Here is a 23,964-nt window from a genome sequence, read left to right as displayed (position 1 = left end):
TCCTGTATCCTAGTCTTGATAAACTGAAGACATAGCCTTCTGTCTTCAGCAGTTAAGCTGTTACACTTTTAAAGCTGTTTTTACCCTGTGTCCTATAGGATATGAAATTCTGTGTTTGTTTATGCAGGCTGTAGAATAAACCACAAAAGCAAACACCTACCTACAATTTAGCCTTGGCCTACCCTTTTCTGGATGAGATGCACAAACAAGATTGTGTCTGATGTTTGAGTTACAATAATATTTATGCTATTGTGTTACACTGAAATCAGCATCTCAACTCTGCTTTATTGTAATTCCATATTTCCTGAATCTGGAGAACAGACTGATAGTATGATGCCTTCTCTTTGTTATTAAAGTACAGATAAAAAAGTTACGCTGCATTATGTGAGTGAAATGGGATGACTTCTAATAGGCTGACATGTAGTTTGTGGCCAGAGTGGGAGGAAAGAATGGTAGTAATAAAGACTCTGCAATTTACTGCCTGACTACTCTGTAACAGGCCGAAGGTTGTCAGAAAGGCTCCCTATGCAAGGAATGCAAAAATTATGGGAGACTTCAGTTTACCCTTAAGTAGACTGGATTTGATTTTTAAAATTACTTCTTTTTACCCATTGCTCAATTTAAGACATCTTACACGTAGTAATAGGCTCTGAACTATTTCTGCTTGGGAGAGAGTACTATGTTGGGGTTAGGATAGTTCTGTGACAGTATCAGCTGAATGTAAAATACTGGTTAAAAAAACAATAGAAAGTTAAGAAAGAAACAGAACAAGAATGTCATCATTATGCCTGCATCTGAACAGAATATTTGGTACTAGCTTATCTGCAATACTGTATTCCAGAATAAACATAGTAGCACTGGAAGAGGCATAGAGAAGGGCAACAGAATGATAAAAATATGTGAAAAGGCTCCCAAGCAACGAATAAGTAGGCCAGAACTGTCTGGAAAGGATATGATGGGAAAGGATGGGTGTGAGGCATGGCTGTAGAATTCTGAGCAGATGGACAAGATTCACATGGAACATAGGGAATTGTTTCTTGTCTATTTTAATAAAGTACTGAAGTGATTTTGAGTAAATTTAGCATATGACATGGAAAGATTTTTTTTATATATATGTATTATATATACACACACATATATGATCTGCAGTTAATGTGTAGATTGGTTTTGGGGGTGCTAATACGGTATACAAGTTTCAAAAAAAAAATTGTAGAAAGTCAAAGAGGGTGAAATTCGTTCATCAAAGCTAATATTTAGGGACTTCCATACTAGGAAAAACTTGACTACACATTTAAGATACCGAATGTAAAAATATATTTGTGCTGATAAAAGAAGACCTGTCTGTACACACGTACCCCCTTGGGAAGATGTAAATTTCCTTCTGGGTGTCTTGTCACACAGAGTTAGTAAGACTCCCAACATGGATAATTCATCTGCCTAAACATAAATGTGATGAGTCTAAGACAAATTTGCTAGCTGGAAGGAATTCTTTAATCTGTGTGTCTCAGCAATAATTCTTCTTTTAATAAAAAGTTCTGAGTATTTAGTACTGTATTTTTCCAGTGTGAAACACTTCCTTAATTATCAAGGGTTTCTTTAATTTTCGTTGTGACTAAAACCCTAAATATTTTGTTACTCTAAATTTTAATTGTATTGGGGAGTAATACTACTTCAAAGTTCATGGTTTTTCTTCTGAAACAAGTTTTCAGTTCTAAACAACTAGATCTTGTGAAAGAGCCATTTCAAGCATTCTTTGGGAGGCAACAGTGACTTAAAGACTGTTTATTTCAAAATAATTCAGTAATTTGTTTATAATGCATATTAACCTTTTTTCCCTACCACCTTCTTCTATTCAGTTAATACAGCACTTGCCTCATCTTTATATGTGCCTTCAACATCCCAGCACTGCAGTGAGACACATGGCTGCTCGTTGTGTAGGTGTTATGAGCAAAATAGCTACCATGGAAACAATGAATATCTTTCTAGAGAAAGTTCTACCGTGGTTGGGAGCAATAGATGACAACACCAAACAAGAAGGTGCAATTGAAGCTCTTGCGTGTATCCTTGCTCAAATACTCAAAAATGCAGAAACTCCTTTGCAGTTGCATAATTTGGGGGAACAAACACTGTTGCCTGAAAAAAATGTAAGGAGGAATGAAATGTTAAGCTGGCTTCCTCCCATAGACAAGAAATAGAAGAAACTTTCATTTCCGTTGCCTTTTGTCTATCAAATGAAGGTTTAGTGGGGATAATTCAGTTTCTCAAACCATGGAATTCACTGGGCTAAATGTAACTGGGTAGATCAGACTTCCCCCCCCCCCCCCCCCCTTGCTTTGTTGATAGAAATCTTTTTTTTCTGAATGTAAGGTATTAATGACTTTTACCTATCAAGTGTGAAATCTGCCAGGTATATATTGATGTCAGTTCTGAACAGGTAAAAACTATTTCCTTAATAACTGATCCAGGTGTAATGGAGCAGCTGGATGTTGGTATTGTTCCATACATTGTTCTTCTAGTGGTTCCAGTTCTGGGTAGAATGAGTGATCAGACAAACAGTGTGCGTTTTATGGCTACTCAGTGCTTTGCAACACTAATTAGACTAATGCCTCTTGAGGTAAGCTCAAGTTGTAGGTATACTGAGTATGTGAACTGTCCTGTATCTGCTTTTTCACCAGCCACAAAGTCCAAGCTTCTAGCTTATTAAATGCTGAATAAGTAACTGGTTTTATAGATGTTGAGTCCATATCAGATAATTGAAGATGTGTCCTTCACGATGTAAAATGAGTAAACTTTGACCCTCTGTTAGTAATTTTCTAAATGAGTGTTAAAGTAAAATTTCTCTTTAGGAAACTCATCTCAGCTATGTACATGAAGTTAAAGTGTATATTCATTTCTTAAGAGTTACATGAGCACTTTCTCTAGGTATGTGTGGTGTTGTGTATGTGGTCCAGAGAAATGCATAAAAAAATCAATACTGATTTAAAAGGAAGAAATGAAATAGCAGCAATAGAAACAGTGTGGAGATAAGTCCAGTTACTTATTCCTAGTTCTTAAAATCTAAAAGCCCCACCCTACAGCTTTGGGCAAAATATTATGTGTATTATGATCCAGTAGTGTTTAATCAGTACAGATTTGCTTCAGTGTTTCACTCCTACAACTTGCATACCTCGGACACTTTCTCATATTGCACTTCAAGGACTAAAAGGCTTCCAAGTAACTTATTTTCACCACCAGATGGTAATAGAAGACAGTTCAGAATTCATTTGCATGCTTCTAATGAAAAAAACCCCGTCAGTTTAATGGATTTAGTATCTTTTATTATCTCAAATTTTAATTTAGCATAATAGAACCTTAGAATCTGATAACTAGTAATCTGCCTTAAATGGAGCACTTAATTTCTCTATGCTTACACTGAAATGTTGAAAAAGTTGAAAGTGAGCAAAGTAGAAATGGATTTCTTAGATGCTGCTGTCTGTTCCAATGCCATTCACACCAGTGCACTTCAAATGCATCTAAATACAGTGCTATGGAATACATGTAGCTTAGATTTTTTTTAAAGCTATTTTAATAGAATTTAGTGAGCATCTCAGTGTAGAATACTTGTTATTAATTGCGTACATATGCATGATCAGTTCATGCTTCTTTTCCATAGTTACTCAAGAACTCCCTTAGGACTTCCCCTTCCACTTAAGGAAGTTCAGTATCAGATACTGAACTATATTAAATATACAAACTTAGAAATACGCAAACTTAGAGTGAAGTAGATTAATAATGAGAGAAAATACCAGTACTGTTGTGGGACAGTCTTTTGAATGTTAGCAATTTTTAAATATTAGGCCAACAAGGAATTTAAATTGGTAACTGTAGAGGGGTTGCAGTCATCTCAGTGCAAAGAGTAGGGGGTGGATTGATGGGGTCTAGGGAAATAGATGTTTTATGGGGAGATTCTTTATTTCAATCTCAAAAAAGGATTCCTTAACTCTATTAACAAGTTTTCATAGACAAAGTTTCATGTGTGTGAAAAAACTTACGGAGTGGTGTTTTATGGATAGCTTTACTTTTTTAAATGGGAAGACTTTTTAGGGTAGTCCTGCAGATATTTCATAAGACAAACACAGTTTTCAGTAGTTATAGAGGTATTATTAAAAAAAACTTTCCACTCTTTCAATTTCATGTCCCTGAAGCATGACTTACAGTTCTGTAACAAAACAGTCTGTATAGACTTTTGTGTGTATTGCTGGCGTTTTATATACTGCCTAAAATACAAGACCGGAATTCAGCTGCTAGATAAGTAAAAGTGATAAGAGGTCTGAATAAGCTTGGAGTTTCTAATTGGTATTTTTGTGTTCGTTTCGAATTGTGAGGAATTGGAAACAATAGCAATAAATTTGTTGGGAGAACTTAGGTATGCTCAGTTTTCTGTATCTTTATTCTCAATTTCATTATTCATTCAATCATAAAAATGAAAATATGACTGAGAGAAGGTTTGTAAGATAGATGGTTCAACTTAATCTGTCCAGTTTTATTGATAAGCAATCATGCTGCAAGTTGACAATATACTTAAACCAAAATAGCTGGCATGGTATTCATGCTTCAGACATATTCAATTGTTCTTCCTACCCTCCCTTTTAAAAGAACAAGTAGGCTGTTGTCTGTGTGTATGTACATAAATATCTTCTTGGAGCACTTCTAACGTCTCAAATCTGGGTTGGTTTTCCCCCTTCCTTATTAACCACATACACAGTGGAATTATTTCATTGTAGTTTTTCTTCTCAGCCAGGAGCCCTCCCTTGAGTGATCAGTAACGTGGGTTTTGAAGTAAAGCTAACTAAAGATGGAGGTGGCCCAGAAAACTGGGATGACAGATGCGATGATGGAAAATATCAGTACCTCTTTTGCTACTGCATATTATTAGCAAGCAAGAATGTCTGAGCATGTTTGGTCCCCAGATAGCTTCTTTGGGCTTCTGGCCTGGTATGAGAAGTACATAGGAAGCCAAGGTCTGCTGTTACAAACCTGGAGGGGTTTAGGGTTTTTCTTTTTCCTAATAGTTTTCAACTGCTTGAATTCATCCTGTGGATTTCAGTATCATTCTAGATCTCATTCTGCTAACATATGTAGGAGAAAAATCCATCTAACTTTGGATGGTAGATTGTGACTAAGGAGAAATGGGTGTCAAAGGATTCTCTAGCCAACCAGATAAACTCTCTGTTTAATAAATAGCTCAGTCTTTGTAAAATCTTACAAGCATGACCAGGATTTCCCTTCTTCTATGCAATTGTATCAAGCTTTTCAGTGTGTCCTTTGGGGCAGAATTCATCTTCTGCACGCTACAGCCCTGGATGAGTTGATCTGCAAGGAACCAAAACAAGTATAGCACTGAATTTGGATTTATACAATTGAGAAGATTGCAGATATTTTCCATCTCTTTAAAATGTCTAAGCTAGTATGAGGTTTTATTTCTTACCGTCTGTGAGAATTAAGTACTGTAGCCCTTACACTGCTGCTTTAAAAATACTATCCTAGGCTGGTATACCAGATCCACCAAACATGTCTGAAGAATTAATCCGAATGAAAGCTAAAGAGCGTCACTTTCTGGAACAATTATTGGATGGAAAAAAACTGGAAAACTATAAAATTCCAGTACCAATCAAAGCAGAGCTCAGAAAATATCAGCAGGTAAGAGCTTATACTTTTATTTTTAAAAAGCTGTAAGTTCCAGTCTGATATGATTTTATGGAAGGGTAGGAGTTGTTCGGGTGCTGGGTGTTTTTGCTTGTGGGTTTTCTGTTTTGCTTTTAGCTGTGCAGTGTGCATCGTGGACTCTTGGATAAAGAACAACAAATTAAGTAATGCATGCCATTTATACTGTTTTTCTTCTAGTTTTTTGCCCCTCTCTGGATTCTGTCCTTTTTCTCAGGGAATGGCCAATGGGCTGTGCTGCTTAGGCTGACTGTGGCAGCTCACCACTGCAAAGGGAGGCCTCGTCATACTGTTTGGCTGCTTACGTTTCTCCCTTTATTCCCCTCTGCTTTGAGTAAATGGACTGTAGTGGATGCATTTATGGTGGGAACCCAGCTTATAGTTTAGCAGTGATGGATGAACTGAAGCTGAACTAGCCAAAAGCCAGTTTTTACTTCTGAGGCACTCTTTATTTTGTGATTTCAGGATGGAGTGAACTGGCTGGCATTTCTTAATAAATACAAACTTCATGGAATTCTTTGTGATGACATGGGCTTAGGAAAAACTTTACAATCCATTTGCATTCTTGCAGGTGATCATTGCCTCAGGTAAGCTTAAACAAGTAACATTATATCTTAAAGACTTTAATGATAGGTTTTATCTATGGTAATAACTCTGGACATAGTCCTGGACAGTTGGGTAGATGGCTCTGCTTGAGCAGGGGGGTTGGACCAGATGACCTCCAGAGGTCCCTTCTGACCTCAACTATTGTGCGAAAAACAATTTTTTCAAAGCTGTTTTTACATTCTTAAAGGGCTCAGGAATATGCAAGAACAAAACTGGTAGACAGTGTTCCTCTTCCCTCCTTGGTCGTGTGCCCTCCTACACTCACAGGACACTGGGTGGATGAAGTGGGCAAATTCTGCTCAAAAGAATATCTTAATCCTTTGCACTATACAGGACCTCCTACTGAGAGAGCAAGGTAATGTAATTTGTATTTATGACTTCAGTAAAATACCACACACAGAATTTTGCAATTCACTTTACTACTGAAGCATAGTTTGTGGGTGTGGTAAAACCTGTGGTGGTACCTTTAAAGGCTATAATAATAACATAAGTAAGGAACACTTTAGTTAGGATTTCGTCTTTTTTTTTTTTTTAAGATTACAACACCAGGTGAAAAGACACAATCTTATAGTGGCTTCGTATGATGTTGTAAGAAATGACATTGACTTCTTCAGGTAAGAATTGGGGTTTTTCTGAGGTTTTTAATAGCTTAGAGTTTTAAATGCTACTTAAGTCTGTGTTCTCCTTTTCTAGAAATATTAAGTTTAATTACTGCATTCTTGATGAAGGCCATGTAATAAAAAATGGAAAAACAAAGCTGTCAAAAGCAGTAAAACAGCTAACTGCCAATTACAGGATAATTCTTTCTGGGACACCAATCCAGGTAACTGCTTTTCTTTTTTATCTATTCAGTTGGGTTAGTAGAAAACAAGCAAAAAACCATCTCCTTTGCAGTCTGTTTTCTTGTGCTTTTATCAGTCGTATTGTTCGAAGTATACATTGTAAAAAAGCCTTTCACTGCTAAATGCTTGAAACTACTTTTTTTTCCTTTCCTGATATACCCATGCATAGGGGAATGGGTACAGTATCTGTGGTACTAATGGGGCTTAAAAGTTGGCAACAAGACTTTTTCTACCACTTGCTCTTGAAGTAGCAGGCAGGGAAGTGGGGAGAGAGCATTTCCTTATGCCTCTAGTGAAATTAGCAAGAAACTCATCTCTGAGAACTCCAGATTTTGGGCTTTGTCCTGATGGCTTGTCTGTGGAGTATCTGTCTCATCCAGGACTAAGACCACTGGTGTCTCCTGGGTTTTGTTGTCCAGAAGAACTCAGGGTGTGGCTTAAGGTGTCAGACACAATAGAGAGTCCATTTATATGTTAAAGTGCATGTACAGGTCTTCCTGTAACTTAAGTTGATGAAAGAGTCACCAAGTTCCAGGAGCTCAAAAATATGGTGAAGTGTTATGTTTGTAGTGCTTTATAGGCAGTGTTAAATATGTGTGGAAATATTTCTGATAACTTGTGACAATTCATTACTTTTAAAAATAATTTAACAGATGTTTCTTTTATGTTCAGAACAACGTCTTAGAGTTGTGGTCGTTGTTTGACTTCCTTATGCCAGGATTTTTGGGTACCGAACGCCAGTTTGCAGCTCGTTATGGCAAACCAATACTGGCAAGTAGAGATGCCCGAAGCTCCAGTCGAGAGCAAGAGGCTGGTAAGAATCAAATGTTAAATCTTGGTTTTCTCGTTTTCTTTCTTTAAATGAGAACTGCTAATGAAAAGAGGAAGTGCAGTCAGCTCCAACACAAGAGATTGGCGGGGGCAGGCTGAATGTTTTGAATTTTTTTTCTTTCTAAAATACTGCTTCTGTTGCCTTCGCTTAGGGGTTCTTGCAATGGAAGCACTGCACCGTCAAGTTCTGCCATTCCTCCTAAGGAGAATGAAAGAGGATGTACTGCAAGATCTTCCACCCAAAATTATTCAAGATTATTACTGTATTCTCAGTCCTCTACAGGTATGCTTAAAAAGTGGCTGGTAGCTTAGCTTTTTCAGCACAATTAAAACCACAGAGGAACCACTTGTGTATTCCTGGGTCAATGTGACATTCTCTGGCACCACGGGTTTAAAATGTTTTTCTAGTACACGTTTAAAAACTAATTTTAGTCCAGTTGCAATAGAGTATTTCTTTGGTTTAATTTCTGGCATTGTTCTACAAGAATAACATCTAGGCATCTGTAGATTCTTTTTTAAATACTTTCCAAGCTGAAGAAAATGAATTGCAAGAATTCCACTGTTAATGTTGATCTTGTGCTATATATAAAATAGCTTCCTTGATTTATAATAATTCAGAACTTTAACTGGGAACTAAATTCTAAAAATGACTGCTCATCTTGCTTCTGTTGGGTAAAATGTATTTATTCCCTTGTACAGGTTCAGCTTTATGAAGATTTTGCCAAGTCTCGTGCCAAATGTGATATTGATGAAACAGTTTCTTCCATTTCACTGAATGAAGAAACTGAAAAACCAAAGCTTAAAGCTACAGGTCATGTATTTCAGGTACAGATTTCTTTAGCAATTTTTACTACCTAGTTCATTTATTTCTGGTAACTGTATTTCCAGGTTTAATAAAAAATGAAAATCAAAATAGTTACCTTACACATTTGTGGCTATATGATCTAAGTAAAATATTTAGGTTTTGGATTAGATTGCCTGGAACGTGTTGTATAGCTATTATGCTTAAATTATGTTTCTGTGTCTTAAGTCATATAAAACCATCTTAAATCTTTTAATGTGTTTTGCTCAACTGATGTTCAGCTATTTTGTGGATCTTGGATGCTACTCTCAATTAAAAACTGATTACAAAAGTGCAAAACCTCCAAGCAAGAGCGAACTAATTTTGATCTCAACAGTTGTTACGCTACAAAACTAAGATTCTAAAACATGAACGAAAAAGTTTCCTTAAGGTTAGATCTGAATTTATGAGGGTTCATAGTCTTACGGAATTGCAAATTAAGTCTTGGCTACTTGGAAACAATAATTCTCAGAGGCTCTGCACAGCTCCCAAACCCATGTACTATATCCCACACTCACATGAAGGTGTGGGAAATGGTAGTCTTTGCACTGTTCCTGCAATGGGAACCAAGATTGATATGCACCTAACAACAGTTACTGGATACAGTTTGAAATACAAGTTTTCTTTAATATAAACGTGCAAGTTTATTTTGGCCTAAAGCCCCATTGTGGAATGTGACTGAGTGGCTACTGTACTTATGATCAATTTTGTTCATCCTTTTTCTGTAACTACATTGTTGCTAACAATTTCTTCAAACTTCGCTTTCTCAATAAAGGCATTGCAATACTTAAGGAAGCTATGCAACCATCCAGCATTAGTGTTGACAACACAACATCCAGAATATAAAAGAATTACAGAGCAGCTTGCAGCTCATAATTCATCCCTTCGAGACATCCAACACGCGCCTAAGCTGTCTGCTTTAAAACAAGTAAGTAGACTTGCATGTTGTGCCTTAAATTTTCAAAACGTGGCTCTACTAATGTTACAATTTGGAAAGTTTTGTTTTAAGACTTCATTAATATGAAAACTGATCTTAAAATGCTGGTTAAGTAGCAAATAGAGTATAAAGCGTTTTTAGACACATGTCCTATTTTTCCTGTTAATTCAAGGGGGAGGGAGAAGCACAAGCTTGCTTCAAGGTGATGATGTTTACCTAATTTTTGCTGCCTTGTCAAAAAACTTACTTTTATTCTGCTTTTTACTCCTGTCCTTCTTGTTACAAAAAACCTTTTCTATTTATTATACAGGACACTACTAGCTTTGATAAATTGCATTACATACTTAAATTCTATTGTAAGTAAAGCAAAACTAAGGAAATTACTCTTCTGTTGACTCTTAAATTTTTCATCGTTTGACAGTGAAGCCAACCTTTGCATTATGTCATTTCAGTGACTGTCATTTACAGACTTCCTTCTGTAGTTTGTTTCTCTTATTTCTACTTTTGATAGTCTATCAGTGTCAACATTTAAATGAGATCTACTGTCAGTTTGTTGATAGACTTTAATGCTCTTTTACTTTAAGCTGCTGCTAGACTGTGGCTTGGGGAATGGTGGATCTTCAGAAAGCGGTACAGAAGCTGTTGTGGCCCAGCACAGAGTACTTATCTTCTGTCAACTTAAAAGCATGCTGGATATAGTGGAACATGACCTTCTCAGACCTCAGTTACCTTCAGTTACTTATTTACGACTAGATGGCAGCATACCTGCTGGTCAGAGGCATTCCATTGTTTCACGGTAAGCATATCCCTTTAAAACCAGTGAGGCCAACTGTACTGAACTATATTATTTATATGGTACAAAATTATAATTTTGTCTGCCTCAAATCAGTTGAGGTACATGGTTTCATTATTTAATGAAATTTACCATGCTTAACTCTTTTTTTGTATGCAGGTTTAATAATGACCCATCTATAGATGTTCTTTTGCTCACCACTCATGTTGGTGGATTGGGACTTAACTTGACAGGGGCTGATACAGTAGTATTTGTGGAACATGACTGGAACCCAATGAGAGACCTGCAAGCCATGGATCGGGCACATCGTATTGGGCAGGTGAAAAACTCTTATCCAGTAAGGTTTTTTTTCCCTTGTTGAACTCCTGTTTCTTCGAATTTGGATAAGGTTGTAGCATGTAATAAAAGTGACATCTGGGGGTTTCCACCAAGCTTCCATTCATACTGCATTCTTGCAAACATGCCAGATGTGGAAGTGTGTACTTTTCTTATCCTGTCCCCAACTTGGTATGCCTTCTCTTCTGTGCTTTCTGAGCTGCTGAGGAGAGACCAGGGAAGAATTACCCTTCAGTGGAGGAAGAGATGCAACTGAGACAAGGAACAGAAGGGAAGCCCCACAGTGTTGTCCTTCTCTGATGCCTGGACAGGGAAAGAGTGAATGCTGTTAGTTTCCCTCTACAGCTGTAAAAAGCAGAGAATTCTTCCTGAGTACAGATGCAATTGCAGGTGCCTCTACTATATGCTGGCATAGTCTCATTCTTATCATCTAACATGTCAGACTTAATGACTACAATTACTGAAGGGTAACTCCAAACCAAACCGCTTCCAAACTGTCCATGGTGAGTACTAAAAGGTTATGCTTTCTTTAATATCTAAGATGATATTTTTTAGCTGCGTGCTGTTTTTTCTTTCAGAAACGTGTTGTTAATGTATATCGCCTGATAACCAGGGGAACTCTGGAGGAGAAGATCATGGGTCTTCAAAAGTTCAAAATGAATATTGCAAATACAGTGATTAGCCAAGAAAACACAAGCCTACAGAGCATGGGAACAGAACAGCTTCTTGATCTGTTCACTCTTGACAAGGTAAAGAACCATCTTCACAAATACCTGCCAAAAATAGAGTAAGCTTAGGGAAAAACCTTTGCTTTGAAGTGTAAAATTTAATCACATGAACACTTGAAGTTGGAATGATGAATAGTAGACAGCTCTCTGGAAAACAGGAGGAAGTGATATTTCTCTAAAATAATCATCAGACTCGAAGGATTAAGTATATTTCTGAAAACATTATCCTGTATATTTTTTTTCTTTTGTGAAGGATGGAAAAACTGAAAAAGCAGATACCTCTACCTCTTCTGGGAAAGCATCAATGAAATCAGTACTCGAAAACCTTGGAGAACTATGGGATCAAGAACAGTATGACACTGAATACAGTCTTGAAAACTTTATGCATTCATTAAAGTAACCATCATATATTAGTAATACAACTGCTGCTAGTTCACGTATTTTTCTGCTGATATTCAGCAAACTTTAAAGCATATTTAGTGAACCTTTAGCTTAATGTGTAAATAGACTTATAGAAAGAAGAATCTTCAAAAGACTGGCACTGAGTAGTGTCACCTGTTTCACTGGGGAGTTACTCTGTCTTAAACGTTTGCACTGTATAAAAAGAACTTTAAATGTAAACATTGTGAGGTGGTTTGAATTTTACTTGTTCTGAACAGCTGCAAATTCTTAATTGGTAGCGGAATAAAGCAAAGCAGGTTTTTACATATGTTAACAAGTGTTACTTCTGTTTGAAGTTAAGTCCACCATTATTTCTTTCTGTATCTATACTAGTTTTGTACAGTTGTTTTGGTGAGTACTTCAGGTTGTTCAGTGTACATTTTTCTTTTAAACACAACTTGCTTTTATGGTGTATTAAAAACAATTTTGAACTTAAACTTTCATTCAGATCATTTCAGGACTTTTATCACCAGAGGCAAAGCCTAGAAGCCTTGAAAGTATTGAATAATTAAATGGCACTAGGTACGTGCACCCACCTTTGTATATTGAGTATAAATATATTATGCTCTTCAGTGTTTTGACACCATCTTGAGAGAACAGCTGACTTGAACTTTTTAATGTAATGAGCTATATTAAATACAGGTCATGGCCTATTTGAGGCCATGTTTGCATCCTGTTAGCAGGGGTGTACTTTTTTAATTTATCTATAAGGCTAGAATATAGCCGCTTTGAGATGCATGTGTTCAGTATGTTTCAATCCTATATATTTTTTGTAACTAAAAGAAGAAATTAAATATACAGACAGACATTTTCCAGAAGTAGATTTTACACTGTCTAGGGTTCTAAAATCCATGCTAAAGTGACTGTTTACTAAACTGATGCATGATTTAAAGCTTCTTAACGGAATAGGGAAGACTTTTTTTCTTTAGGAGAAAATATACATAGAAATACCTACATTCAGTTTGAGGGAATTGAATAGTTGAAATTGTGTAATAAAGATAGTAAAGGACTTTAATAGCAGTGAGTGAGAATAATATGGCTGTATGTTACGCAGCTTTTTATAAAAGGGAGGCAGTAGTAAAAGTGTGTTTCTAGATGTGCATATGTACCAGTATATGCACTTTTTATAAATATTAAGTTATAGATAACTTACAGCAGTTGTCTGAATACATAGAATATATGTATAAATATAAAACCTAAGGTTTGTAGCTTGCTGTGTGCTTGAGCATCAGAGCTTAAAAACCACCAGAGACCTCAACTATGTAAAATAAGATTGTTTTAAAACAATATATATAAATCAAGACTGTTCTGCAGCATTGGAGATGAATTAATGTCACATTTCAGTAGTTATGAACTGCCATATTGTAACTAAATTAGCATTCCATGAAAATAAACAAAACTGGGAATATATATAACTTGTATGTTGTGTATGTCCATGTTTAGGCTTTTTCTGTAGAGAAGATTCAGTGTAGCTGACTAGGTAAAAACTAATGCTTTTGGAAATAACAGCTGTATTACTAGTATTGGTTCACTTCTACCTTCATTCATAGAATATTTCTGTTGTGCTTTCAAGTAATAATCCAAGTGGGAGAGAGACAAGGTGAGGCTTGGTGTTCTGTTTGCAGAGAAACTTACACTGCTGGAATACTGGGTTCTTTAAGATAACTTGGTGCAGTAATTTGGTGCTAGTGCCCAGAAATAACAAGATACTTGAATAAAGGAACTTCTTAATTAGTCATAAAACACTGCATATGTTTTTCTTCAAGAGTTTTATTAGTTGCAGAGGTAGGAAACTCTTTGGCTCCTGTTGGAAAAGAAATACACAGCAAAGGACTGCTTTAAACCAGTTAGCTATCACGTTGTGGTTGCTATGCAACCCTAATACTCCTAGTGATGGCTCTCTTGGATATGACATCAAAAAGACTCCTGCACCTGGAAAACAGGGGGAGCAGAACCTAGAATAATTTTCAAGATTATTATATGTACAGACTGATCTTACATGTTCTTGAATCAACACTTTCAAAATGGAAGCCAGCAGGAACACTACACTTTAACACTTTTAGTTACCCTAATATTTACCTAAGAGATTTTTCTATGCTTTCCAAGCTAGCAGACAATTTACCATGATCTGGCTTGTTAGTGCAGTGTTCTCAGTGCACAAACTGGATACACTTACAGCAAAACTCAAGCAAGATATATGCTCTTGGAATGCTTCTAACTGCATTTGACCTGTTTTAATGGGTACAGCTGGACCAGACCAGGGTCTGGGCTGAAATAGAAAACTTTTATTTCTAGGCTGAAATAAAAACTTCAGAGATAGCGCCGGGATGTCAGGTTCTCAGCACCAACCATTTTGCTCTACAGCTCTGCCCCTACATAGCCTAAACCTTGAATTTACTGCAAGTTCAGTCACTGCAGGCCCCAAAAAACATGACTCGCAAGTAGAACCACACATGCCCAAGGCTTGATACTGAATTACTAATCTGTGTCCATTATCTAATGGCACGAAAAAACCACCAATGATGTAGTCCCAGATTCAAAGCTGTCTAATTCATGAAAACTAAGTACCTCTTACTGGTACATTCAGGGCTGGAAGAACTGCTTTGAAATAACTGTATACATATAATGGTGCTTCTCAACCAAACTTTAAGACTGGCTGAAATTCTATTTGAAACTAAATGGAAAACTATTTTCTGCAAACTTGCACCAAGTCCACATAAATGTTCTTTCTGAAATGTCTGTTAGACTAAGAACCCAATCTGATAAGTCTGTCTTTCTCCATACATGTCATATTCGGAATCTATTTAAGCAGGAAGCTGCTTGCATGGGGTGGGGGTATCCTCCTCCCTAATGCTTTTGGAGGTTGGTTTGTTGTTTGGGTTTTGGTGGGTTTTGTTTTTTTTTTTTTTTTCAAGCTTGCTGAAATCAAAATTGCACTGAAGATTGAAGGTATGCATACTCACAATTTAATTTAAATTAGTTCAAGTTTAGTCTTTTGCTTTAGTCCTTTGTACTAGATGCCCATGATCTCTAGAAAGCTTATATTTTACCTTAAAATTACCAGATTTAAAGGCAAATGCTTACACTTACCATTAGTGGCATCCCAAACTTTACTACCATCCCACGGTTTTACCGGTTACTAAGGCAATAAGCACATCTTTCTAATTAAGTCTTAACTCAAGGAGAAGTAGGGCAACTCAAGCCACGTTAGGAACTGTGGAAAACTTCCAAGATGAAAACATATTCACATATATAAGTTTTTATTAACTTGCTTACAAATGGCAAATAATGCAGTGTTAAATATAGCTAGGTGTGTGGTGTTAAATAGTTTTGGCATAGGGCAAGCTTTAAATCTTTTAAGGACCACAGCAATAACTGACTTGTGGCTGGTGATAAGTTGCTTTGTAATCAAAAGCTTGGAAGCTGCAGTTTCTTCTCTAATCTAAGTCAAGTAGGGAGATGCTTTATAGTGAAAACCAATTCACCTTTTAAATCATGTTTAAGTGAGTTATTTCAAGGGCAGCACTCTTGAGTATAAGCATTTTTATAGAGATGATTATTCATCTGAATTCTTTCAGTGTCCTAGTAAAAGACATGACCTTTGAATTTGCGTCAGAAACTATTGGTTGGCTCCTTACCTTCTAGTGGCTTCACTAGGTCTTCAATACCTCCAAACCTGCTGTAGAGGAGAATATCTGTTCAGTTACACTTTATTTTTAAGGCTAACTCACTGTTCAGGAATCAAGCTTTAGTTGCTACTCTGACAGCCAAAACCAGAGTCAAATCCTAGTGGAAATGGGGACTTCTGCCCAACAAAGGCAAGTCTGCATTGGTGTGAGGCTGACAAAACTACCCTCTGCAGTATGGGGATGCCACTCCATGCCTGGGAGCTGCTCCTGGGAGGCCCATACAGCAGCAGGATAGCAGAGCTCTGACTTCACACTGACGTAACTCACAGCCAGCTTAGGTGTAACCCAAGGGGGAGATGCATTTCTTCCTTCTGCTGTGTGCATGCACAAGCAGAGCCTTCTGCTGGCGTGATGGTGGCATTGGGGGAGGGAAGGTACTAAACAAGTGAGCGCATCTCAAAAAGCAAAACGGCAATCCACAGATTTAGAGCAGGCTTTGAGTCCTCTCCATAAGCCTTATGTAATCATCAACAACAAAAAATTTTCTTCTATTTTTTAACAGTAAGGTACCTTTAATTTAACAGAGACTAGAAGGTTTGCGCCAAGATCCTCTGTATCTTTTTTTCCTCGGTCAACAGCTACATACACTATGTTGAACTAGGTCTGTGAGTTTTTTAAGACCTTCCTTCACTAGCCTCTTGAAGTATGGAAGGATCTCCATTTCTGTAGCACTCTCTCTTTTCTTTATTACTATATTGTCCAAAATTTAGCAGTTAGTAAGAGCTTGCTTAGTCTCTTGGTACCTTGGGATTAACAACTGCGTGTGCCTAAAACAATCTTAGGAATAGTTTAGGAAAGCAAAATGTTTCAGTACTCAGAATTTTAATATTGCTTAAATGCTACAGTAAGTTGTTCAAGTTTGGATGTTTATAACTGTTCAGTCACAGTAGTTGTGTGCAAACTGGAAATTATGAATTGTATTTATTCTTGTTCAGGGTGAGAAAAAGGTGCTTCTACAGTGCAGAATGTCTCTATAAACCAAGTTTTATACTAAAAATTAATTCCACAAATGCACGTGCTTCCAGCTCTTACTGCAGAGAACTGTTGTGGGTTTTTTTTTTATTGCACACAACCATGCATTTATTTGCAAGATATACTACTGGAACCTTGAAATGGCATGTTTTCATGTTTTTATTTGTATTGTCTCCACAACAAAGTGTTGAAAAAGGAATTTACTTCCTACAGAAATACTAATATGGGTTAATCTGAACAAAGATTACCAAAACACACAATCTCAAAAAGAAAAATTAAGTTATATGGGCCAAGGCATGTAGCCCATCCTAAAAAGACTTGTTGACTGACCAGAAAATGTTTTTGCTGCTGAGATATGCTGTGCTCTGGAACATATTTTTCAGGTAAAAGAGAAAATGTGCCATGTCTTTTTTTTAATTTAGGAAAAAAACCAGAAACAAACAAAAACAAACCCCAGAACCAAGAACAAGACCTATCCATTCTAGGGAACAACTCTGTATTGACAAGAGCTAGGCTGGGTGACATGATATCTTGTATTTAGCTTTTATTTCTGTTGAAAAACCCAGCTCTTTTATTGACTCAGAAGGCTGATTTTTGTCTTTTCTAGTAAGTGTACTAGGCCCATAGGAATCTTCAGTTTTTTAGTGCTAGACTGCAATCGATATGCAAGAAGACAACAGAGTAACTCTCCACGGTTGTCCTTATTTAAAGTTAAGCCATTTTTAAGAACTTTTCATAGACACGGTGATCCAAACTTACAACTTTGCCTCTCCATTTAAGTTGTACCCAGCCAGCATTGCACCTGCACAAACCAGAACACATAAACATCGACATTTCAAACACTTAAAAATTTTCTCTTTCACCTATCAGTAGAGCTGTGCAAAAATATTTTTAATAGATATAGTACTTTTTCAATTTAAATGAGTTTTCAAGAAAATGCAGTACATCTCATGGAACGCAATTTCAGTAAAATTAAGGTCTCTTATTGGTACTGGCTGGAAGGAGTCAAGACCAAGAGGCCCATCAAGGCTGAAGTTAATTTTCAGAGTAGTCAGTATAAAAATAGGTCTCTGGTACCTTATGTCAGGAATCTGAGTTTAATAGATATGTCTTTTAACTACTTTTACAGAGGAGGGACAAGGCTTAAGGAGAAATATTGCCTCATCTCACACGGGGTTTACGAAACTGAGGTAGTGAGATACTCAGATACTATAATGATTAGCACCAGAAGCAGTCAGGGTGGGGAGCTATCTTCAAGGTTTGAATTCTGAGTAGTAAAAGGTGTGGTAAAGGCTTAGGATCATACTGTGCAAAATAAGAAAATGAAATACCAATCTTATCAAACAAGCAAGATTAAGGGGGGACAGGTTGTGGTCATAAGGTACAAGGGAGCCACATAAAGTTCAACTTTTACCTAGAGCTTTCCAGGTGCAGATGTCGTAATACCAGATAAGGGTCCGGTCCTTTCACTATGCCCGTGTAAGAATACCCACCACCACGCAATGAGGCTACTTGTTCAGTCCTTCATAAAGTCAGGAATGAAGCTCATATCCTGATTAACCAACAAGTATACCAGCCACCACACTCAGGTTGGAAAATTATGCTTCCTTCCAAGGGAAAGGAAGACAACTATCCAAAAAGATACATTTCAAATGCTACTGTTGGAGCTTTCAGGAGAAAGACTTAACTGCAATATGCCAAGGACTGTAATTTCTATCCATTTCTATTCTGATAGATTTTTCTCTTATCAGCTAGAGCCCATCCAGTTCAGTGACCTCAATTGCCTCTCCAAGTGCTAACACTGCCATGCCAGCTGAGTGAGGTGCCACCCTCAACCATCATTACTCGGAATGTGTCATTACTCACACACTACTATCGTTCTCAAGACTGGTGCACCACTGATCTCTCATTAAAATAAACTGGAGGAACATACAGCTGAATGGGATGAGAGGCTGGTTTTCAGAATCCAAAGCTTCTGTGCAGATGAACAGTTTGAGATTCTATGAAAAAATTAGAAGATCTGCTTCTTACACAAGCTAAGACTGAATTTACATTGACTAAAAAGTTGCCATTTAAATCTATTTTAGCATATAAATATCTGAAAGACTATACAAACTCTAATGCTAAACAATGCTAAATCTTTAAATGGAAGAAAGGAATAGCTGAAGAAACAAAGCACTTGACACCAGGTAACACTAGGGAACTCAGACATGGATTTAGGAACTTTGTTAGGTTATCTTTCCCTTTTCCTCCTCCAAACCTTAAAAAAGTCACACACTCAAAACTTGTGCTATTTTCTTAGCAGTATCATGTGGATAGCTAACTGTGTTGGGTGTCTGTCATTTAATTAGCAAGTAATCAGCAACCATGCACTCCTACAGCTGATGACCTGCAGTATTTTCTTTCAAAGTAAAACTCAGACTGGAATTTGGTAAGTTGTAAGAGGAAAATTGCACATATTAAAGGAAAACATTTACCACTCAACTTCCCTTTTTAGATGAGGGAAGGAAATCGATCCAGAAAGCAGCAACGTCAAACCCATAAATTCAGACTCAGGTACAAAAACTGCAGGAAAAGTAGGGAAGGGTGAAGTGCAGAAATGGGGTGAAAGGAAGAGTAATATGCTGCATCCTGCCAAAGGGCTGTTCCAGGAACGTGGCAAATTAAACTAATCTGTAGTTCAGTCAGAGGCCCAGAAATAGCTGAGCTATCGGAACATGCTGGCCACGTCGCCAATACACTCTGGTTCCAGGGGGCTTTGCAGGGTGATGCTGTGCTGTCCATGCCAAGTCTGTGCCTGCCAGAGATTTCCCATATGTCAGAGTAATTACATTTCATAGTTTATGCAGGCTGGCTGCTTAGATACTCCATCAGGAAAACAGGAATACTTATCAGTATACCGGCAGTAAGTGAATTGAGTGGTTAGCTATGGTATGCTTCTTGCTACTGTTTCTGTGTTATTTCTCTTTGAATAAATATTTTCTCTCCAGATACACATTTATGTATTCTGACCCTGTTCTGCATGACTCATGCTACACTTAGGGTATTTAATTATCAATCACAGCCTAGCATCCTAGAAATAAGGACTTCAAGTAGAAATCTGTAATGATAAGCCAAGGGAAGAGCTAATGCAGATGTTCAAATCTAACTGCTTTTGCAAGTTAGTAAACAGAGCTTGAAAAAAGTCAGTTGAATTGTACATGATCTCTGCCATAGCCAGAGAAGGAAGACATTAACCTCCAGAAAACAATTCACTCTGATTCCTGCCTCTCTTCTGAATCAGAGCTACTTCACTTAGAAGCAAAATTGACTTTTGACTCTGTGCTGCCAAAACAACTGTGGCTTTTGGAAAGTGCTGCACTGTATTTTGATCTATTTCTCCATGCCCACATCTCCACTCAGTCCAAATTAAAACAGTTCTGGGACACTTGCAACTGTTCATCTTCAGTGCCTCTATCTTGTATCACAAAACACAACAATCTTGTCAACTACCCTAAAAGTACTGAGGTGCTATTTTCTGTTCATCTGGAAGCTTTGGGTACATATATAAACATAGGCAAAGTTCATATCTGTGCATAAAGTCAAAATACTGCCTATACTCATATTCAGGAGAATGTATTTTCAAGAGACTGCAGGGAAAAGCACCATGCACACTAACCAAACCAACAGTCAATGCCAGACCACTGGTGTTGATCTTTGATTATGATTAATTCAATGCTCACCCCCTTAGGCATCATATCAGTTAAATTATCAGTTCGTTTGCAAGCTGGAAAGGACAACATGGGAGAATTCAAAGTTGATACTTTTGCTTTCTTTGCTGCCCTGGTAAGAGCTGCAAGATGTGATCAGCATTTCAGGCTTCTCACAGCCGGCGCAGTCAGCAGTAGTTAATTATTGTTTATAAAATGCAGAACTGTGTGTTCTTGCAGTTACAAGTTACATCACTCTTTGGCTGTGCCTATTATTTATCAGTTGAAGAGCAAGGCAGCAAACAAAGAAAGAAGAGTGAAAAAAAAAATACCATGACAGCTTACACAGGCTGTGTGGGGTCAGGGAAAGTAAAGGAGGACAAAGGGACATGAGATGCACTAGCCATCAGCCCATTTTCCATGGCTTAGTTGGTTTCTTTCTCCCAAGTTCCCACTGTGCAGTATTTTTGTCTCCAATATAGATGTGGTCACTGCTGCCGAAGCCACCACAGTACTGCTGTAGAAGATTTGAATGCCTTACCCCTGGGAGCCTCATGTGCTGCTTCGTCCTCTTCCCACTTGAACAGGAAAAGTAGCTCCAACCACCAGCACAGGAGCCTGCTGTGCCACCACCAAAGGAGAACACAAACCAGCCAGCCTGGAAGTCCAAATAAGCTTAAGTGGCAGATGGCTGCAAAGACCCCACAGCTCTTTGCATCTGCACAGAAACCTAGAGAAACTACAACCCTTACACGCGGGCTCCAAGGGCCAACACTGGCTGCGAGGCTGCAGCACCCAGGGCTGCCTTCCTGCCTTCGCCATCCCTCATGCTCAAAATAAAATAAAAGTAATAACAATAATAGAAGAAAAGACCTCAAAATCACAAGTCCCTCGCTTGTCCTCGGAGCTCAGCAGTTTCACTCCCTCTGCTCCTGCGTGCCCTGCAGCACCCACAGGGGGGAGCTCGAGAGAGCACAAGGGGCCACACGGCTGGTTGTTTCCCGCCCTGCCCCACAGGTTGAACCTTCCAGAAGCCGGCAGCCCGCGCTGCAGCCCAGCCCGGCCGCCTGCCCAGGTAACGTAACCTTTTTTAGGGACAGCAGCAGTACGGCGCGAGCTTCCCCTGCCAGCCCCTCGCCTCCCTCTGAGGCACCAACGGCCACCACAGCCAGCTGCAAGCTGGCCTTGAAGCGGCCACACAACCCCCTCCCTGTTGCAACCCATGCCCGGGTTTGCCATTGGGCACCTCGAAAAAACCACCACCACCTCAGAATCAAGGTTGGGCTGCAGACCTCTCCTCAGCAGCAGCAATACTGCTAGGCTGCTGCTAGAGAAGCCTGGAAGCACCGGGTGCTCCAGTGGGATTTTTAGGGGTTTTGCATCCTTGCTGGTAAAATGGATAGTGCTTGGCCAGAGGAGGTGGCTAGTGTGCTGTTGAATTGTTTGTAGAGCAGAAAAATCACCATCTGTATTTTGCCTGGATTTGGGGCTGAGTTGCATGCTTTATGAATTTATCTATTTATCTATTCAAGGTCTCTAGAGGCAAGGAGACTTTCTGTTTTGTTAGTCTGCTGATGATCTGTCATACAGTTAGACTTGCATCCATGGCAGAGATTTATTCAAGGCACTGAATGGCTTTTGCAATTATTAGATGCCTTTATCAGCTTTGCTTTGGCATTTAATCAGCCACAAAAGCTATTTATTGCCTCATAAACTCCTCTGCAGCAAACATTATCCTTTAATTAATCCCTGAAAATTACAAAGGCTGATGAGGTAACCTGTTTTTCACACCACCCAATTAAGCTTAGGAGAGTTTGTTGCTGTTTTCCCTTTCATTTTGTTTTTAGACAGTTGTCAGCTGGCCCAGTCAGAGAGTTTGTTAGGACAGGTAGCAGCAATTTAGCAGCATGGCACAGGTAACAAATACCAGCCAAATCACTGAGCTGTGAGGATTATTCACAGCTGAGAAACTTGGGAGGTGAGTAAAAGTTAAACCCTAATTTAACTCACATTAAAATCGGAAGGGCAATCTGAACAGCATGTGGCTTCAGAACTAAATGATGTTACAGACTCATTAAAAGATTGGAGACAGCTGCTAATTAGGAGTATTTGAAGCTGAGGACACAATAACAGAAGTGGATCTCTTGCATGCTGAAAGATTTCAGATGCATACTTGCTTTAGATATCATGACTTTTTGTATATCAGCACTTACAGAAATTCGAAGAGCTGAAATGCATCAAGATCTGTGACTAGAACAACTCAATACCTTAAGATATCCGCTGGCATAATGTTTTGTAGCATGAATACAAGAATTTTACAGCACAGACACAAAGTTTTGCTGTTTCCATATACCCCAACCCATACCTCCACCAGAATCAGACATTAGTTTTAAACCAAAGCGGTTCACAAAGTAACAAAAATGTTAGGCATCATGTTTTCAAACTTTTACCTGGCCATATGAGGGCTAGAATTATAGCTGGAAACTCAAGGATCTTGTGTCAACTTACTGATTCAAGCAGACAGGTTTACTGGGGGGGTGAGGAGCAAAAAACATTCCCCTGAATACTTGGGAGTTGGCAATGCTGAGTCCTACCCCATTGCTTCCCATAGATGACTGATAAAAATTCTTGTGGAATTATCATTGACTGCTCAGAAATGTGATAGCAAGAAAGAAGGTGTTTTCATATATTGTGGGATTGAGTGCACCCTCAGCAAGTTTGCCAATGACACCAAGCTGTGTGGTGCAGTCGACATGCTGGAGGGAAGGGATGCGCCATACAGAGGGACCTGGACAGGCTTGAGAGGTGGGCTGTGCAAACCTCATGGAGTTCAACAAGGCCAAGTGCAAGGTCCTGCACATGGGTCAGGGCAATGCCAAGCACAAATACAGGCTGAGTGATAAGTGGATTGAGAGCAGCCCTGCAGGGGAGGACTTGGGGGTGTTGGTGGATGAAAAACCGACTATGAGCCAGCAATGTGCACTCGCAGCCCAGAAAGCCAACCATATCCTGGGCTACATCAAGAGAAGTGTGGCCAGCAGGTCAAGGGAGGGGATTCTCTCCCTCTACTCCAACTTCATGAGACCCCACCTAGGGTACTGTATCCAGCTCTGAGGCACTCAACATAAGAAGGACACAGACCTGCTCAAGTCGGTCCAGAGGAATCCACAAAGATGATCAGGGGCTGGAGCACCTCCCTTATGAGGGCAGGCTGAGAGAGTTGGGGGTGTTCAGCCTGGAGAAGAGAAGGCTCCGGGGAGACCTTATAGCAGCCTTCCAGTACTTAAAGGGGGCTACAGGAAAGATGGGGAGGAACTCTTTATCAGGGAGTGTTGGGATAGGAAGAGGGGTAACAGTTTTAAACTGAATGAGGGAAGATTTAAATTAGATATAAAGAAGACATTCTTTACTGTGAGGGTGGTGAGGCACTGGAACAGGTTGCCCAGAGAGGTTGTGACTGCCCCCTCCCTGGCAGTGTTCAAGGCCAGGTTGGATGGGGCTTTGAGCAACCTGGTCTAGTGGAAGGTGTCCCTGCCCAGGGGGGTTGGAACGAGGT

General features: G+C 38.7%; 1 protein-coding gene and 1 long non-coding RNA gene across 2 annotated transcripts in view; both read left to right on the top strand.

Moving 5' to 3' along the window:
• BTAF1 (B-TFIID TATA-box binding protein associated factor 1) overlaps positions 1–13,473 on the top strand; it is a 47,219-nt gene extending 33,746 nt beyond the window's left edge. Inside the window, exons 24-38 of the mRNA XM_074830978.1 lie at positions 1,857–2,058; positions 2,466–2,614; positions 5,527–5,679; positions 6,169–6,290; positions 6,497–6,664; positions 6,846–6,923; positions 7,003–7,132; positions 7,824–7,965; positions 8,135–8,265; positions 8,682–8,807; positions 9,599–9,751; positions 10,345–10,556; positions 10,713–10,872; positions 11,468–11,638; positions 11,871–13,473. Coding sequence (XP_074687079.1) covers positions 1,857–2,058; positions 2,466–2,614; positions 5,527–5,679; positions 6,169–6,290; positions 6,497–6,664; positions 6,846–6,923; positions 7,003–7,132; positions 7,824–7,965; positions 8,135–8,265; positions 8,682–8,807; positions 9,599–9,751; positions 10,345–10,556; positions 10,713–10,872; positions 11,468–11,638; positions 11,871–12,017 — 2,244 coding nt within the window. The 3' untranslated portion in view covers positions 12,018–13,473. The remainder of the gene's footprint in view (positions 1–1,856; positions 2,059–2,465; positions 2,615–5,526; positions 5,680–6,168; positions 6,291–6,496; positions 6,665–6,845; positions 6,924–7,002; positions 7,133–7,823; positions 7,966–8,134; positions 8,266–8,681; positions 8,808–9,598; positions 9,752–10,344; positions 10,557–10,712; positions 10,873–11,467; positions 11,639–11,870) is intronic.
• Positions 13,474–21,451: 7,978 nt separating this feature from the next.
• The window catches only part of LOC141925980 (uncharacterized), an 80,449-nt gene continuing 77,936 nt past the window's right edge, over positions 21,452–23,964 (top strand). Inside the window, exon 1 of the long non-coding RNA XR_012624008.1 lies at positions 21,452–21,483. This is a non-coding gene — a long non-coding RNA (uncharacterized LOC141925980). The remainder of the gene's footprint in view (positions 21,484–23,964) is intronic.

Source organism: Strix aluco, chromosome 7 (assembly GCF_031877795.1).
Source record: "Strix aluco isolate bStrAlu1 chromosome 7, bStrAlu1.hap1, whole genome shotgun sequence".
NCBI lineage: Eukaryota > Metazoa > Chordata > Aves > Strigiformes > Strigidae > Strix > Strix aluco.
The sequence above is the reverse complement of the archived record's forward strand: the minus strand, read 5'-3'. Positions and strand labels throughout refer to the sequence as shown.